Source organism: Dicentrarchus labrax, unplaced genomic scaffold (genome assembly GCF_905237075.1).
Source record: "Dicentrarchus labrax unplaced genomic scaffold, dlabrax2021, whole genome shotgun sequence".
Lineage (NCBI taxonomy): Eukaryota > Metazoa > Chordata > Actinopteri > Moronidae > Dicentrarchus > Dicentrarchus labrax.
Genome location: NW_026136717.1, coordinates 849,991 through 866,583, shown reverse-complemented (window position 1 = coordinate 866,583; position 16,593 = coordinate 849,991). Strand labels below are relative to the sequence as shown.

At 39.2% G+C, this 16,593-nt stretch overlaps 1 protein-coding gene across 4 annotated transcripts in view; it reads left to right on the top strand.

Moving 5' to 3' along the window:
* The first annotated feature begins 232 nt into the window (after positions 1 to 232).
* The window catches only part of zanl (zonadhesin, like), a 37,440-nt gene continuing 21,079 nt past the window's right edge, over positions 233 to 16,593 (top strand). For 2 of the 4 annotated variants that reach the window (XM_051429583.1, XM_051429581.1), the window contains exons 1-22: positions 234 to 346; positions 930 to 955; positions 2,495 to 2,641; positions 2,807 to 3,072; positions 3,966 to 4,050; positions 4,403 to 4,555; positions 5,204 to 5,371; positions 5,468 to 5,565; positions 5,651 to 5,729; positions 5,842 to 6,684; positions 6,816 to 7,009; positions 7,162 to 7,303; positions 8,136 to 8,380; positions 8,637 to 8,785; positions 8,928 to 9,056; positions 9,137 to 9,275; positions 9,831 to 9,972; positions 11,045 to 11,241; positions 12,220 to 12,358; positions 13,200 to 13,316; positions 14,426 to 14,550; positions 15,344 to 15,489. In XM_051429583.1, the coding sequence (XP_051285543.1) occupies positions 273 to 346; positions 930 to 955; positions 2,495 to 2,641; positions 2,807 to 3,072; positions 3,966 to 4,050; positions 4,403 to 4,555; positions 5,204 to 5,371; positions 5,468 to 5,565; positions 5,651 to 5,729; positions 5,842 to 6,684; positions 6,816 to 7,009; positions 7,162 to 7,303; positions 8,136 to 8,380; positions 8,637 to 8,785; positions 8,928 to 9,056; positions 9,137 to 9,275; positions 9,831 to 9,972; positions 11,045 to 11,241; positions 12,220 to 12,358; positions 13,200 to 13,316; positions 14,426 to 14,550; positions 15,344 to 15,489 (3,803 nt within the window). In that variant the 5' untranslated portion in view covers positions 234 to 272. Of the gene's footprint in view, positions 347 to 929; positions 956 to 2,494; positions 2,642 to 2,806; positions 3,073 to 3,965; positions 4,051 to 4,402; positions 4,556 to 5,203; positions 5,372 to 5,467; positions 5,566 to 5,650; positions 5,730 to 5,841; positions 6,685 to 6,815; positions 7,010 to 7,161; positions 7,304 to 8,135; positions 8,381 to 8,636; positions 8,786 to 8,927; positions 9,057 to 9,136; positions 9,276 to 9,830; positions 9,973 to 11,044; positions 11,242 to 12,219; positions 12,359 to 13,199; positions 13,317 to 14,425; positions 14,551 to 15,343; positions 15,490 to 16,593 lie in introns of all 4 variants that reach the window. The other 2 variants (XM_051429584.1, XM_051429582.1) reach the window with 2 other exon arrangements.

Below are 16,593 nucleotides of genomic sequence, written 5' to 3'. Positions count from 1 at the left end.
AGAGGTCAAAAAACACACATACACACACAGGCTCAGATAAACACAAACTCATAACCAAAGAGAACACACCCTGTCCCTATCACTCTCAGTTAACCATTTACACATTTTGCAACATCAAGTAATGCAGCAATTCAGCATCCACACCACCCACCCAACATATCAACCCATGTGGCATAGAGCAACACCCCCCCCCCCCCGTCCATTCTAGCCCCCTATATAAATTCCTCTGCTGCGTCCCTCTGTCTTCCTCTCCTGCTAACTAACAGTTAGCCATGCATACATTAATGTTTCTAATTCTGCTCTTATGGATGTGTGGATGCAGCGCAGGAGTACAGTCACAGCACAGGTGAGTTACTCCCAGTAATGAAGAATGGAATTTTTCCACCTCTTTTATCATTGATAAATAATTTGTGTGTCTTTTGTATTCAGAATTGATTTTGTGGTGAGTTAATTATGTTTTACTTAGAGTCTTTTCCTATAATATATTGTAATACTATGTAATGTTCCTACAGCAATAACAGTAAAGTGTATCGTGTGAGTTGCTTGACATCTACAGTGGCAGTGGTTCCCAACCTTTTTGTCCTGAGGACAGTAAGATTATGGCCTTCTGGATTTGTGGACTTTTGGTTCTGATGGCGGGTTGATTACATTTTTTTTTAGTATTTTTTCTTTTTCACGTTTACTGGATTTAGGCCAACAAGAAAAGCAAGACATGAATGATTCAATGTGACTACACCAAAGATTTGTTCCTGGCATTGTGGAGAAGGCTTTCAAACTAAATTTAGTTTACTCTTGCTTTTGTTGACTGACTCTCTGTAATTACATAACAATGTCAACTGTAGTATAAATGACAGTGGTTAAGATACATTTTTTACACAAGCTGATATACCTTTAACCAAACTTTAACCTGAGTCTCCCTCTCTTCACAGTCTGCAGAAATCACAGAGAGAAGCAGGTAGGTCACTTTTAATCATCCAACAAATTATGTTTAGCACACATTAATGCACAAATTATATGGTAAACCAATCTACATTCTAACACGACCTACTCACACAGAGCTTGGACAGTAGTGCAGCATATGATCCACTGCTTCCACCACACTGTCCTTGGGATGGATGTGGACTTTACCTCTTTAGAGCTCCTTATCTTCACTATCCACAACTAACAAACACTTTCACACAGCACACATCTGTTAACACAGCCCAAATATACACACAGCAAAGTACAGAAAGGTATCATTTATCACTCAGAGCATTAAAATCACTGTAGTGTGTCACCCAAGCATCATGTTATAAAAAAATGGGTGCTGCTTTCACCTGTTCTAACACATATGCATCACATATATGTATCATATTGTATTGTGATCATACTATGACACTCATTTTAAGAAAATCTCAATATATCACCTTGCTAACAGTATTGGAATATATCACAATGTATTGAATCGTTACTTTTTTGTATCCTGATTACGTAACTCAGTTACACACACTTCACACTCACATTCAAGGCTGGATTACCAACCTCGGTGAACGTGAATGAATTAGTTAGTTTCTGTCTGATGGGCTTTGCCATCATTGTGTGAATGTGTGGCATGTAGTGTAAAAGCGCTTTGAGTGGTCGGAGGACTAGAAAGGCGCTATATAAGTACCGTCCATTTACAATTAATTTATCATTTACCAACCAAGTAAAGCAGGAAGCTGTCCTGGGGTCCCTGCATCACATTTGTTTTGTGGAATTTGATATCACAATGTTCCTGTATTACTAGTTAATCTTGAGGCCCTGTCTGTAGTGTGTTGCAGTGTATTGACAAGAATCTAGCGGTTATGATTCAATATTGCAAAATAGTCAGAAAAACTGTCATAACACAAAAAGTTTACTTTTTTTTACACAACCAGAACAGTGGGATCTGCATTTGTCCCTGTGACATCCAGTATCATAGTCGTAGTTTAATACACTGGTATCTACAGGTTGGGGACATAAACGCAAAAATAGATGGTAATAATAGTTTTTGAGAATCAGTAAAATATCACGAAACAAAATATTGCAATACAATACAATAGTGACTGTTGACCTTTAAACCTGTGGTGTACTTGCTGTGAGGCAGCACTGCCAATAACTCAGCCACCATTCATATCCATAGCAATCTAATTCTGATTATCAATTCAATTTTTTTTTGTATTTGTACGGTGCCAATTCATAACAAAAGTTTTCAAATAGAGCAAGTCCAGACCGTACTCTTTTTTAATTTTTTATTATTTACAGTGACCCAACAGTTCCCACCATGAGCAAGCATTTGGCGACAGTGGCAAGAAAAACTTAATTTTAAAAGCATAACTAAATAATAACATTTTGTCAGTCAATTGAATAATTTATCAACCTAATAACATCTTTCCAATAACTGCATTTTATTATTAATCACAAATTGTTTTGAGGGTAAACGCTATTACATTGCTATTCTTAATATAATTTACCTCTCCATTTTGTGTTTCTCCAGCAGTGCTGACCTCCTGTGACTTTAACCAGGACAGTGACCCCTTCTGCAGGTTCAGTCAGGACAACACAGACAGCAATGACTGGACAAGACACAAAGGTCCAACCCCGACAGATGGCACTGGTCCCAGTGGAGACTACCCTGATGGAAGTCAGTCCTGAACTAATTGTTTATTTCAAATGTCTTATTTCTGTACAATCCCGTCATTGGTAACCAAGCCATGATTGAGGTTAATTTAGATTCCTAGGAGGGAAACATTGAATTCTGACTCATGATTACAGAAATACCCTTCATCTGTCTTCTATGTGTCTACAGAGGGCTACTATATTTACCATGAGGCCGACAATGTGGCTAATGGACAGAAAGCTCGTCTGCTGAGCCCAGCCCTCTCATCATTGGCCTCTCAGATCTGTGTCCAGTTTCAATACTATATGTATGGTTCAGACAATAACAATGTCTTGAGGGTACTGGCCAGGAGGCCTGGAGCTGAGGAGGAGGTCTGGAAGAAGACAGGAATCCAGAGTCCATCCTGGCTGCAGGGCTCAGTCACTGTGTCAAAACCCAGCAGTCAGAGCGTCACTGTGAGTGTCAGCAGGTTACTGGCTTTAACACACAAAGCAGAGAACAGCAATGTGGTAACTAGGACCCAGTCTGGTAATTTGGTTATATGGGGGGAAAAAAGTGGTGTTTGTTCAATTTCACAATTAAATAGTTAAATCTTGAGAAATGTATTATATGATAAGTTTACATTAAAAACAAAGAATCCTGCACAATGTCAGTCACTTCAAACTTTAACTCTTCAAAGTTTTATCTGACACAATTTACCTGGACATCAAGGGTTTAAAAACATAAATTCACTTGTCTGCTACTGCAGTCTGTTAACAGAAACTGGATTGGAAAAGTATTTTCATATAGGAGAGCACATATTATTGATTAAACACTATAAAACACAGCTATACCTCAAATAAATAGCTAAGTTTCCATCAATATTTAGCACAAATTTTAAACAAATTTCAGAAAATTGGCAAAAGAATGTCAGTACTTGGTGGCACTTATTTTCCAGTCTGGGGCCTTCAAACTATTGCAGAACAAGAGGGCTTCACGTGAAAGACAATGTCATGAAAATTACATTTCTGTTTGTTTCATGTATTAATTAGAGTCACAAATTTGATACACCAATTTTTCCACCCAGGCCAAACGTAAAAACATTTTTGTGATATTCTGACCTATTTTTTTCAAATATCCGGTATTTCCGCTCACTTGGAAATGCACTTACTGTCTTATGAAAGAAAAAGTTGAGCTAAATGAGCTACAACATATTTGAACCCGAGTCAATTGCCATAAGAATGAATGTAATTTAACCAGACTGTAAAGCTGAAATTTGTTTGTAACTTAGATGCCAAGTCTGTCATACAGTACAACTGCTTTCTTCATATTGTCGCAGGTTGATAATGTTTTCTTCCTGTGTCTATAGATTGCCTTCGAGGCTCAGAAAGGCTTCAGTCCTTTCTGTGACTCAGCTCTGGACAACATTGTCATTACTGAAGGAGCATGTCCCTGTGAGTTTACACAAATGTGCGCATACACACACAAACCACCACATCTCGAAGTATCCTTAGCAAGATACTGAACCCCGAATTGCTCCCAATGCTGTGCATCGGTGTGTGAATGTGTATGAATGAGTTAGTTACTGTTTGATGGGCTTTGCCATCACTGAGTGAATGTGTGTGAAAGGGTGAATGTGTAAAAGCGCTTTGAGTGGTCGGAAGACTAGAAAGGCGCTATACAAGTACAGGTCCATTTACCATTTTTTCAAAACTCCAGTATACAGTATCTAAAATGGGTGACATCACGCACTTCACACAAACACATATTGCTGTATCATTTATTGTCTAAATCGTTTGTCCACAGCTTGTGTTTCTGGCTGTGACTTTGACACTCTTGGTGACCTGTGTGGGTGGATGACACAAGCTGACAATCCCAATGTGTTTGGCTTTGATCAGTGGATTGGGCCAACGGACACTGAAGGCACCGGACCTGATGATGACTTCTCCAAACCTGGATGTAAGTGGTTTTGCTTAAAAGTCTGTATTAAAATTGTCTGTCACTGAGTCTGCCAGAATGGTGCAATGAGGTATATAAAAAAATATTGAGGTAACAAATTAAATTTGGATTATATATCATCAGACCCAGGGATGGAATTTAAAGCAGATTTTTGCCTCATGTTATTTGTATGAATGAGTGTTTTTGCAATCTGGGTTCAATCGAAACCGCAATTGGGTACCACCTGTGCAGATTAAAGTTAACATTTTCTGTGAGCTTCTATTTCTATGTTTATGAATTGTTGTCACGAATCCACTGGCATCTTCCCATTGACTTGCAATAGCACCACCGAATGGTTGCTTCACATCAGTCTGAAGACACAAAAATAATCTCAAAAGGAAAATGTGAGAATTCAAACTGTTATATTTCAGAATTCTGATATTAACTTCAGAATTAAGCAAATAATGCAAAGAAGGTATGAGCCTTATTAGTCCTGAGGGGTACACCTTCATTCAAGATTGGGCCTTCTTAACTTCAACATAAGCCATAATCAAATATTTAGCTGTTAAATTGTGGAATAGAATACATCATGATAATGTTTTTATTTTATTTGTTTTATGTTATTCTTGTCTAATAGGCAGTTGTTTATTTTGTCCCTTTCATATGTAGTGGGTGCCTACATGTTGATGGATTCTTTTGAGGCTATCCCTGGAGTCAAAGCTCAGATCAGAAGTTCTCTAATAACCCCCTCCTCTGGATGTTTGGACCTCACCTTCCACTATTACCTCTATGGCACCAGCACCACCATGGAGCTTAGCGTCCACACTATTACCACAGGTAGAAGAATGCATCTATTGTTATGTTCACACATACAGGAACACAGACAGCATGAAAATGTCTGTTTGACTTAAATGTGTTTGTTCGATTTACCAGGTGGAAGCCTTGGACCTGCTCTCTTCACTGTCAGGGGGAACCAGGGTCAAGGATGGAAACCAGCAGAGGTCCGCTACCTGGGAAATGCTGCCATTCAGGTAAATACTAGAACTCTGTGTGTCTCTGTAGGTGTTTGTGCATAGGCTTACATTAACTTATTTTTCACATTTATATGTATTCCAGTTTGTGATTGTGGGTACCTTTGGAGAAACTCCTCAGACAGATATTGCGGTTGATGCTGTATGTGTCTTGGCCTGCAAAGGTGAGAAACTGACCAGAGGGAATTCAAGTTATTCTCTGCACCATCTGAAATATTTATATGCCAAGTCAATGACAGATGTTTTCACAAGAAACTATTTATTTTTCATTTATAGCTCTGCCAACAACTCCTCTACCACCAGTAACAACTCCAGGACCAACTACTCCAAAACCAACCACTCCAGGACCATCTACTCCAAAACCAACAACTCCAGGACCATCTACTCCAAAACCAACAACTCCAGGACCAACTACTCCAAAACCAACCACTCCAGGACCATCTACTCCAAAACCAACAACTCCTGGACCTACCACACCTAAACCAACAACTCCTGGACCTACCACACCAAAACCAACCACTCCAGGACCAACTACACATAAACCTACAACTAATGGGCCTACCACACCTAAACCGTCAACTCCAGGACCAACTACTCCAAAACCAACAACTCCAGGCCCCTCTACTCCTAAACCAACAACTCCAGGACCATCTACTCCTAATCCAACAACTCCTGGACCTACCACACCTAAACCAACAACTCCTGGACCTACCACACCAAAACCAACGACTCCTGGACCAACTACACATAAACCTACAACTAATGGGCCTACTACACCTAAACCGTCAACTCCAGGACCAACTACTCCAAAACCAACAACACCAGGACCAACTACTCCAAAACCAACAACTCCAGGACCAACTACTCCAAAACCAACAACCCCAGGCCCCTCTACTCCTAAACCAACAACTCCTGGACCAACTACACCTAAACCAACAACTCCTGGACCTACAACACCACAACCAACAACTCCTAGACCAACTACACCCAAACCAACAACTCCTGGACCCACTACACCAAAGCCAACAACTCCGAGACCAACTACGCCTAAAACAACAACTCCTCAACCAACAACACCTAAACCGACAACTGCTGGACCAACAACACCCAAGCCACCAAGTATGGCATGTTCTCAAAGTTTGGATTTGGTTTCCAATAATACTTCATTCATAATTCTTTCATTCTGTCTTTCTGTCTTATTATATTATTATAATTTTCATCAACCAATTTCTTTTCTTTTTGCTGCACAGAACCATGTCCTCCTGATTCAGAGTATATAGACTGTGGTCCAGCTTGTTTCCCCACCTGTATGGAACCCTCCACCAACTGTTCTGGCTCTTGTATCAGTGGCTGTTTCTGCAAACCAGGGTTTGTCTTCAAGGGACGGCGCTGTGTGCCTCTGGAGAAATGTGGTTGTTTGGATGACCAGAATAACTATTATGAGGTTAGATTATGTCCTAGTTAATTTTCCCATACACATAAATCCCTGCTTATTACAAAGATATACTGGCAAGACAGTAAACGACAAGGTTGTACTATGTAGTTATTGTGACATACAGTGAACCAGTATTGATCCATTGTTTAATTTTGTTTCAGCCTGGCGAGATTGTTTTTGGTGATGGCTGCTCAAAGCTGTGTCGCTGTGTAGGGAACTACACTTTGGAATGTGTTGATAACTCCTGTGACACATCTGAAGAGTGTCGCGATGTCAATGGTGTGTCAGGCTGCTATCCTAAAGGTAAATTGTCAAGTAACTGGAACAGGAAATAGTACATTGTGTTGTCCATTCACATCTTAAACAAAAGTTTTAAGAACTGTCAGAGGCAGAAGGCAGAACATCTGTCATCATAGAGAGGGGTAAGACAGGATGATTGTTCAAATGTTGGATAGAGTTATGGTGCCATAAGCTTTTCTTAAAGACATTCATAGTGTTGCACTAGGTTGTACGCGCAAAACATAATATTAATTGTGAGTAGAATGGAAAAAGAGAGCTTTGTGACAGAAGGGCAACAGCTGACTTTTTTTTTCATGCACTCATGGCCAATGATTTCTTAAAATGTCAGACATTCCAACATCTGAAAAGGTTTCAGACACCTTTTGACAATGCAACAAGTAGGTAATTTGAAACATACTCACACTTTAGAAATTGGAGCTATGGTTTTAGCCAGTGCCATTTCATAAACTATGTCTATGGTGAAATAAAAAGTGCACTGCAAAAGCCCTGCGGTGTGGTTTGCAGTGTATGTGTACTGAGCTAAATAAAGTTGCTAGCCAGTAGTGACGTAGGCTACATTAAGTATATTGCAGCACCTTGTATTGGTGTAACCAGTAGATTATGGTGGCTAATTTTAGAAAACTTTAGATAATATTGCTCTGTAACTGACATTATTGAGTCAGTTTCCATATTGGTTCTGTTACACTGCATTTTAGTAGCCTACACATTCCCATGTCACTTTCTGTGGCCACAGTGACTGTTGTTATAAAGTTATATGTCTCATCTGATTTAACTGGTCGGACCAGTGTAACATATTTGTAGTTGTTAACATATACATAATTTTGTATTCCCAAAGATACATCCACATGCATAGCGTCTGGTGATCCCCACTACACCACCTTTGACAAACGCAAATACAACTTCATGGGCAACTGCAGTTATTTGATGTCTGCACCCTGCAATGAAACGACTCTGCCATACTTTGAGGTCAATGTCGACAATGAAAATCGCTATAACAGGCCCACCATCTCCTATGTAAAGGCTGTACATGTATATGTACATATGGTGAAGATCTCGATCCTCAAAGGTGGAACTGTGCAGGTAAGAAATGAAGGAAGGAACACAGTTGTTTAATGTTCACCTTTTTAGTTGCTAATCTCATTGTAACAGTAACTGTAAGTTTATAGATAGATAGATAGATAGATAGATAGATAGATAGATAGATAGATAGATAGATAGATAGATAGATAGATAGATATACTTTATTGATCCCAAGCTGGAAAATTGGAGATTCTATACATGAAGAGTTTATGTTTCCTCAGTAATCTCATAATGTTATTCTGATTCCCTGATCCAGGTGAATGGGACCAATGTAAACCTGCCAGTGACTCCAGCCCCTGGTGTCTCTGTGTTCAAGTCAGGACAGCACTACACTGTGTCTATGAACTTTGGTGTAACTGTTCGCTATGACGGAAACCACTTCATGGATATCAAAGTGATCAAAGAGTAAGTGAAGACTGAGCAGATGCTCTCAAAAGATACTGTCTCTTAACATGTGTTTTTAAAAGAAGTTTTCTAATGATGAAAATAAACTGATAATCAGTGAAACGCTAGCGTTTGATTGTAATGAGAACATAAACTCTTGCAGCTATCAGAAGAAGCTGTGTGGTCTGTGTGGCGATTACGATGGAGATACCAAAGATGACTTCCGTAAACCAGATGGATCATTGACCAACAATGCCAATGACTTTGGACACAGCTGGAACACGGACCCAGAGTAAGTAGCATACAGTAAAATCTCTACAGACACCTACATACACACATAGAAAATTTTTAACTGACTGTCTGTGTTGATAGGTGTAATAAGAAACCCAACACCACCATCCCTGGGTGTGATGAGGAAGAGCAAGAACAGTATGAGAGCTCTGGATATTGCGGCATCCTGCTGGACAAAAAGGGTCCCTTCGCTGTGTGCCATCCAAAAGTCAACCCCAATGTAAGTCACTCTTTTTGTGTTTTGTTGCAACTTGGCGCCCCTACAGTTTCAGAGTGCAATACCTTACAACGCTTGCCAACCAGGACTCTGATCTGTACCATATTTCATGAAGAAAAGAGTTTCCCTCCAATGTCCTCTGGCTGATTTGCATCAACTCTCTCTGCTTTAGAAAGAGCTTGGAGCACCAGGGGATGTTAGTACAGGAGCTTTGGACCAATGTTACAAATGTCAGCACTCAATTTTTCAAATTCAGTGCCCCATATCTATGTTTTCCGAGCTATACTTTCGCTGTCATTGTGTCAGAGCGGAGTATATTGCTTATGCTTAGTGGTATTTTATGTAGTCCCATGAAGCTTTACGCATTCTCGTGGGAGATTGTACCCACTCAAACCAACTTACATAGTGCAAGAACAGAAGTTCAGCGCCTTGTGGGAATGACAGAGCCATTCTCCTTATTACAAGTAAGTGTACCAAGCTAAGCTGTTATTTTAAGGTAGAATAGTTGAATAATGTTGTATTAAGAATTGTAACTTCACCAACTGTGTGTGTCTTCAGAATTACTTCAGGGACTGTATCTTTGATCTGTGTGAGCTGGATGGAGCCAAGCCTATTCTGTGTGAAGCTATTGAAGCCTACGTGAATGAATGCCAGGACCGTGGGGTCAACATTGGACCCTGGAGGAATGAAACCTTCTGCCGTGAGTGTTGGGTGATGGGATGGATGGAGAAATGATACGTGGATCGGGGGATGTAGGGAGGGTAATATAGGAGCAATAGCGAGCTGCTTCCCAAGGGTCAGGAAGGTTTCTTATTTTGTCTCGGTCTGTATTATCAATAATCTCAGAGCTGGAAATAACTCCCAATCGGCCAAACATTCTCAAAGCTGCGTGTGCCTGTGCAATATGTGCACAGTAGTCCGAGTTGTAAAATGATGTGGTTATGCAGTGCTGATATAGGAAAAATGTATACAGAGTCAAATTACCTACTATATTAATTTGCATATTACACATTTATTAAGTCAAACGAAGCCAGCACGAGCCAGTGGATGTTACGTACTGCAAGTTGATCTGCGCTCATTGGCTGCGCAGTTTTGACTCGTCTGTAGCCGGAAACAATGGCGGCTGGTCACACACGGTCTTGTATTACAGCTAAACAGTACATTCAGATATGTTTCTGAAACAATTTTAAGTGAGAAATAGGAAACACAGTAACAGAATCATTGCATCGTAGTTTCCGCTGGATGGTGACAAGTCGCCTCATTCTCCATTAGAATGAATGGGATCGCTGTGTTATTGCAGCCAATGGAGCTCCTGGTGCTGACCATTAAATATACTTTTAATTGACTTTGGCATCATATTTTTGCATATAACCCTGGTGAGTGATCTAAGTTATTTGCCTATAGCCTACACATAGTAGGTTGCTGATAAAACAAAGTGGTGCCATTTTCTGCAGTTTTTCCATTGTTTAATATTTCAAATTTCAGTTGTCAGGAAACACATTATCATATTTTACATATCTGACTCTTCGTGTCTCTGAGTGTCACACCCAATCAGTTTTCTCCTATTGAAAGTCAGTGTAGGCTTCATTTATGCTTCATAAACTTACTTTATTTTTTACATATACTTTGAGGTAGGATCTGTCTTTAGTCTTAGATTAACTTTCAGTGCAATTCCTAGGAGTGCGAGACCCTTGATAAATACACGCCCTGGTCTCAGAATATACCTCTTTGCCTGCCTTATTGCTGACTTCAGCCTCCCATCCACCCCCTAGCTCTGAACTGCCCCCCCAACAGCCACTATGAGCCCTGTGCAGACCCCTGTCAGGAGACATGTTCTGGGAATCCTCCCTCCTGCAGTGGGCCCTGCTCAGAGGCCTGTGTGTGTGATCCCGGCTACATCCTGAGTGCCGGCAAGTGCGTCAAGAAGAGTTCTTGTGGCTGCAAACACACTAACGGCCAGTATTATAAGGTATGTATGTATGTGTTCTGTCCTTTGTTTGTCGTCAGCACAGTTTTTGTTTGCACGCTGTCCTATTTAAAGGTCAGTTTTATATATAGACATATATATTCAGACCCTGTGTCCATTACAATCGACGTCACATGACAGGGGCTTCTTTTTGACTTTTTGCAACATTTAACACCACTTGAACCCTCAAGTCCATTGAATTGGACATTTAACAACCAATCAAACGGCAGTATAGCTTTGCTTGTTGATGTATGAAAAACATCCACCACACGGAAGAGAGGCATGGCAGGGCTTCACCCCACACGTCGAAGTAAGGATCATTTTCAACAGTTTTACTCACATTTATAGATATTTGTGCCAAGATTTCATAGTTTTGATATAATATTGAAAGATGGAATGTATGAATAGAAGTGTAATATCACATGTTTCAGTGCAAGTTCTTACACAGGATTTTTTCAAATATCACTGTCCATTAGAATGGACAGGGGGTCAGAAACCATGTTATTGAACTCAATTCGCCAGTATTGATGAATGACCTTATTACTATAAAAACAGTACATCAGAACAAGAGAATGAGTTGATAATCAGTTGAAAATATTCCATATGCAGAACAAACAAAAAAATAAGAACATTTGAAAAATTATATTTTAAAACTGTTTGGACCTTACAAAAAAAAACATCATTTGAACTGTTCAAGTTTATGTTCCATGTGATGTCAATGTGACAATTATAAGACAAAAAATAGGTATGATGTTGTCATATGATGTTGGTATTTTAACAACTATTTGTACCCGATGTCCATTGAAATGGACAAAAAAATATTAAAGTTTTGAAGTTTTTTTATATTTTTCACAAACTTGGAACATAAGGCAGGTCTGAAGGGGTTAATTATTTCAAATTCATCATTCAAGACATTTCTTTATTGAATCTTCCTCCTGCTAACACAGTTCAAATGTGTGTGTCTGTGTGTGTGTGTGTCAGCCTGGAGAGGAGTTTTATGTCGAGGACTGTAAGCTGAAGTGTCGGTGTGATGCTCCCTTCATTACCTGCGTAGCCTCGGAGTGCCCCCCAATGCACAAGTGTGAACTCCAGGATGGAGAGCTGGGATGCTATCCCACCGGTAAGTTTACACCCACCGCACTACTAGCCAAGAGAAAATTCAGCTGGATATTCTTACAGTAACAACATAGCTGAAACTTGATAGTCGGTTGTCTTTGGAGGATAAAAAAGTTAATATTTTCTTAATATCCAAAACAACATCTCACTATGTTTAATATGTGAGTTATTCAACGTTAGCTTCTTCTTCTTTGATAAAATGATGAGGTGCTGATCAGTGGAAGCAATAGTGGAACAGAGGACAACCTAGAAATTGTTTTGCTTTTAAATAAGTTAAAACATATTTACATCTTTGGGCATAGTCAAGACAGATAAGTCTACAGTGCTCCTTAGGTTCTTCAAGTGTATTGAACTCTACTAGAAGGATGAACAGCATTCTTCCAAATTATATTCTCTTATTTGGTGTTTTGGTGGTGGAAAACGCTGTTAAACACCAACAGTCTGAATCCCCTGAAGGACCACTAGAAACCACCTGAAAGTTTACAAGGACCCATAGAAGCTCCTCAGTGGCCACCAAAACTCCTTAAGTTTTGCAGAACCTCTTCAATGACCACTTAAACCTACTAAAAGATCCCATGATCCACCTCAGTTACAAAAGGAACCTCTAAAACCTCTTAAAAGACCCATAGATTCTCAGAATAAAGTACTCATATGTGAGTGAAACAAAAGTTGTAGAAGCTTGACCCAGGTTCTTCCTTTAATCTCTGACCCATCTGTATGTCTAAAGAGATCAGATGTATCTGTCGTGAAATACCAGTGAAAGTCAAAGTCAGAAAAGAACTGTTTGTAGGTTTAGCGAAGTTGTTCCTTGGGGGTTGTTCAGGTCTCTTGTCCCTCTGTTTCAGGCTCTCAGGACTGTGTGGTGTCTGGAGATCCTCATTACAACACATTTGACAAGAAGTTCTACAGCTTCATGGGAACATGTACCTACACACTGGCCAGAACCTGCAAGAACAACACAGGTAGGGAGAGGTTTAGACATATGTCTTTTATTTTCATTGCGCCCAAACTTTTTCAAACATTTTGAAATGATTGTTTACTGTATTTTTAAATTTTACATGTTTACCGTTAATAAAATGCATATGTTAGCAGGTATAGGCATATGTTTGATCTCCCATAATGATTAGCTACAAATCAGCAAGGAGTGGGAGATTTTATCCTAGCAACGCACGCTGCTAGGCAATAGCAATAGTCACATGTATTCACATGAGCGTGAATCGCTAAGACCAGGCATAGGCTTAAGTTTGGCTGGTGCAACTGACGTGAAGTCCATTCTAAAGACTGGTCTATAGAGCTATTATTGTAGCAAAAATATTTACAAATGTGTGTGAAGAGTTGTGTAAAATAATCTGTAAATATGTACTGAGATTTGTGAATGTGTACAGGAATCTGCAAATGTGTGTTTAGAATCTGTGTGTGCGTAATCATATATGTAAATGTATAAAAAAATCTACAAATCTGTATTTAGGTTTGCAAGTGTAAGGATATTTGTACACATGTGGACAAATCTGTAAATGTGTAGACAAATCTGTAAGTGCAGACTTAGACAAAAGTCTATGTATTTGCTTGAATAGCTGGAAATACAGACAAATCATCAATTTTTTACAAATTTACAAATCTGATTACAAACACAAGGATTCTAAACACACATTTGCAGATTCCTGTACACATTCACAAATCTCTGTACATATTTACAGATTATTTTACACACACACAGATTGAGATACAGTTACACAACTCTCCACACACATTTGTAAAAAGTTTTGCTACAATAATAGCTCCATACTTCTCTTTACAAAGACCAACTTAGCAGTTCGGACCAGGCTTAATAAAGACCAGTTGGTACAACCAGCCTCAGACTACTGCAAGACATGAAAGCTATTATCAGATATTTTGCCCTTAATGGGATGTGTCACTGAAATCTGCTTTAGTCAACCCCTGCTACAATCTGGCAGAGCCCTAGACTTTTGAAGCTGATATAAATATTTAAGTAATTAATTAAATCTGATAGCAATATATCAACCAATATTTATTAATATAAACTATGTATGATTCTGTGCTCTCTGTGCAGGTCCTTGGTTCTCAGTGGAAGGAAAGAATGAGGAGAGAGGAGCACCAGGACTGTCCTACCTGAGAAAACTCTACGTCACTGTGAATGGAGTCACTGTGACCCTAATGAAAGCCAGGAAGACACTGGTCAGTATGGGCAACATTTACACCAATATGCAATGTACTGCAAAAACAGCCCTTCTAGAAACAAGCTAAATATTCTTAAATCTAATCAAATGTTCTTGTATTTAGCAAATCAATCTTCCAATGGGGTAAGCCAGTTTTGCTTAGCTGGAATTCTTAAAACTAGCATACAAATCTAGCCACTGAAAGATTTAAGCAACTTGTGCTTATTACAATCAATAAAAACTTAGTCAAATACAGATTTTGGTCACTTTATTGCTCTGAATTTAAGAATTTGTACCTTAATCTAAGAGGAATAATTAGCAAAAAAAAATGCTTACAATAAGACACAATTTTTCAAAAAGAACAACAATAAGAATAAGTAACTTTGTCTTAAATAAAGCCACCAGAAACATTCTTTTTTCAATTTAAGCTGTCACTATCACAAGATGATAACTGGGCAAAACAAGTGCATACGCATGTGCAACACCACAGCTGTATCATTCTCTCTGTATCAATCTTAATCCCGGTTTAGTGAAATTACAATTCAAAGCCTGCCCCTTCACCTTTTTTGTTTCATCTCATCCTCTTCCTTCTCCTCGTCCACAGATCACACTAGTTTTCTCAGTGTCAATGCTCTGCCATCTTAACCCCTAGAGCAAGAGAGATCCAAATCCCTTTATGCTAGGTTTTTATCCATGTGTCTTATGATCTATGATGCATCGGATTTGAAAAGCTGCCAGGAAACTGTAAATATGTTACAAATATTAACTGTTTAACATTGTCTTTACGACGTTGTTGTCTTTCCTTCTGGCAGGTAAATGGACTGCGGGTGGCCCTTCCTCACTCCCCCTCTCCTCTCATGTCTCTCAGTCTTGCCGGCCAGTACATCACCCTGAAGACAACCTTTGGTCTCCAAGTACGCTGGGATGGAAACCATTACGCCCAGATCTCAGTTCCCAGGTTGGTATAGCAGTTAGTTGAAATGAAAGAATTAGGTGGTGACACCCTAATAAAAGAGGTAGGCTAATAAAATTAACACTTTATTGTTTTGATGTTTTAGGATCTCTTCATAGGGTTCCTGCATAGATGTGTTTTTTTATTGTCTTTTTTATTTGGAAAATTCTTACATATGTACATATTATACAGCAGGTAAATGTTTCATTACAGAATTTTGTGTTGATTCTGGCTGCCCCTGTGGACAAAAGTGGTAGTGTTTCTATCACCTCAATTTTGTCTGCTTTCAACGGGAATCTGACTGAATTCGACCCGGTGCCATTAAGAATAACAATAAAGAAGGGTGCCTGGTTAGCTCAGTGGGTAGAACTGGCAACCCATGTACTGAGGCTGAGTCATTGCTGCAGCGGCCCAGGGTTCGAATCCGACCTGTGGCCCTCTGCTGCTAGTCATCCCCTCTCTCTGCCCCCCTTTCCTGTCTATCTTAAGCTGTCAATATCATAAAGGCAATAAAAGCTAAAAAAAATACTTAAAAAAAACCAAGAATAACTATAAAGAAATAGCCTGTCTTGGTGTTTATGGATCTAATATACAGGCATGAGTATCAATCTGAGACTGTTTTATAACCAGAAAGTAACCAAAAAAATATTTTTTGTATATTTAAGGAAAAACTTCAGGCAACATAGAAATAACAGATATATAGTAAGATAACTCTGGAATATTAAATACACTAAAGCATGAACTACGGAACCAAGGACTCAGGTGACTCTTAGTTTAAATTTATTCAACATGCTGTCACAAACTCAATCAGTGCTTCCAAGCAGGTTTCAAATTGTGTGATTTGGGGGGAAAAACAAAATTAAAATGAAATCGCTTTGCACTCAGTCGAAACACACCCTAAAATACTGAATTATATGGGTTTGGTACACACCAAATCTACTAAACAATCATAAATTTTTTCAAATGCAGCCATGATATGAATAAGAGTAATCTAACTGCTGAAGGTCCCTGTGTAGGTTGACACAACTAAAGAGGTATATTTTGTGAAAACGTCTTAAGAAATCAGCTGGGCATCTATGTAAACTGTAGCTCAAAGGTCGTTCAGATCTG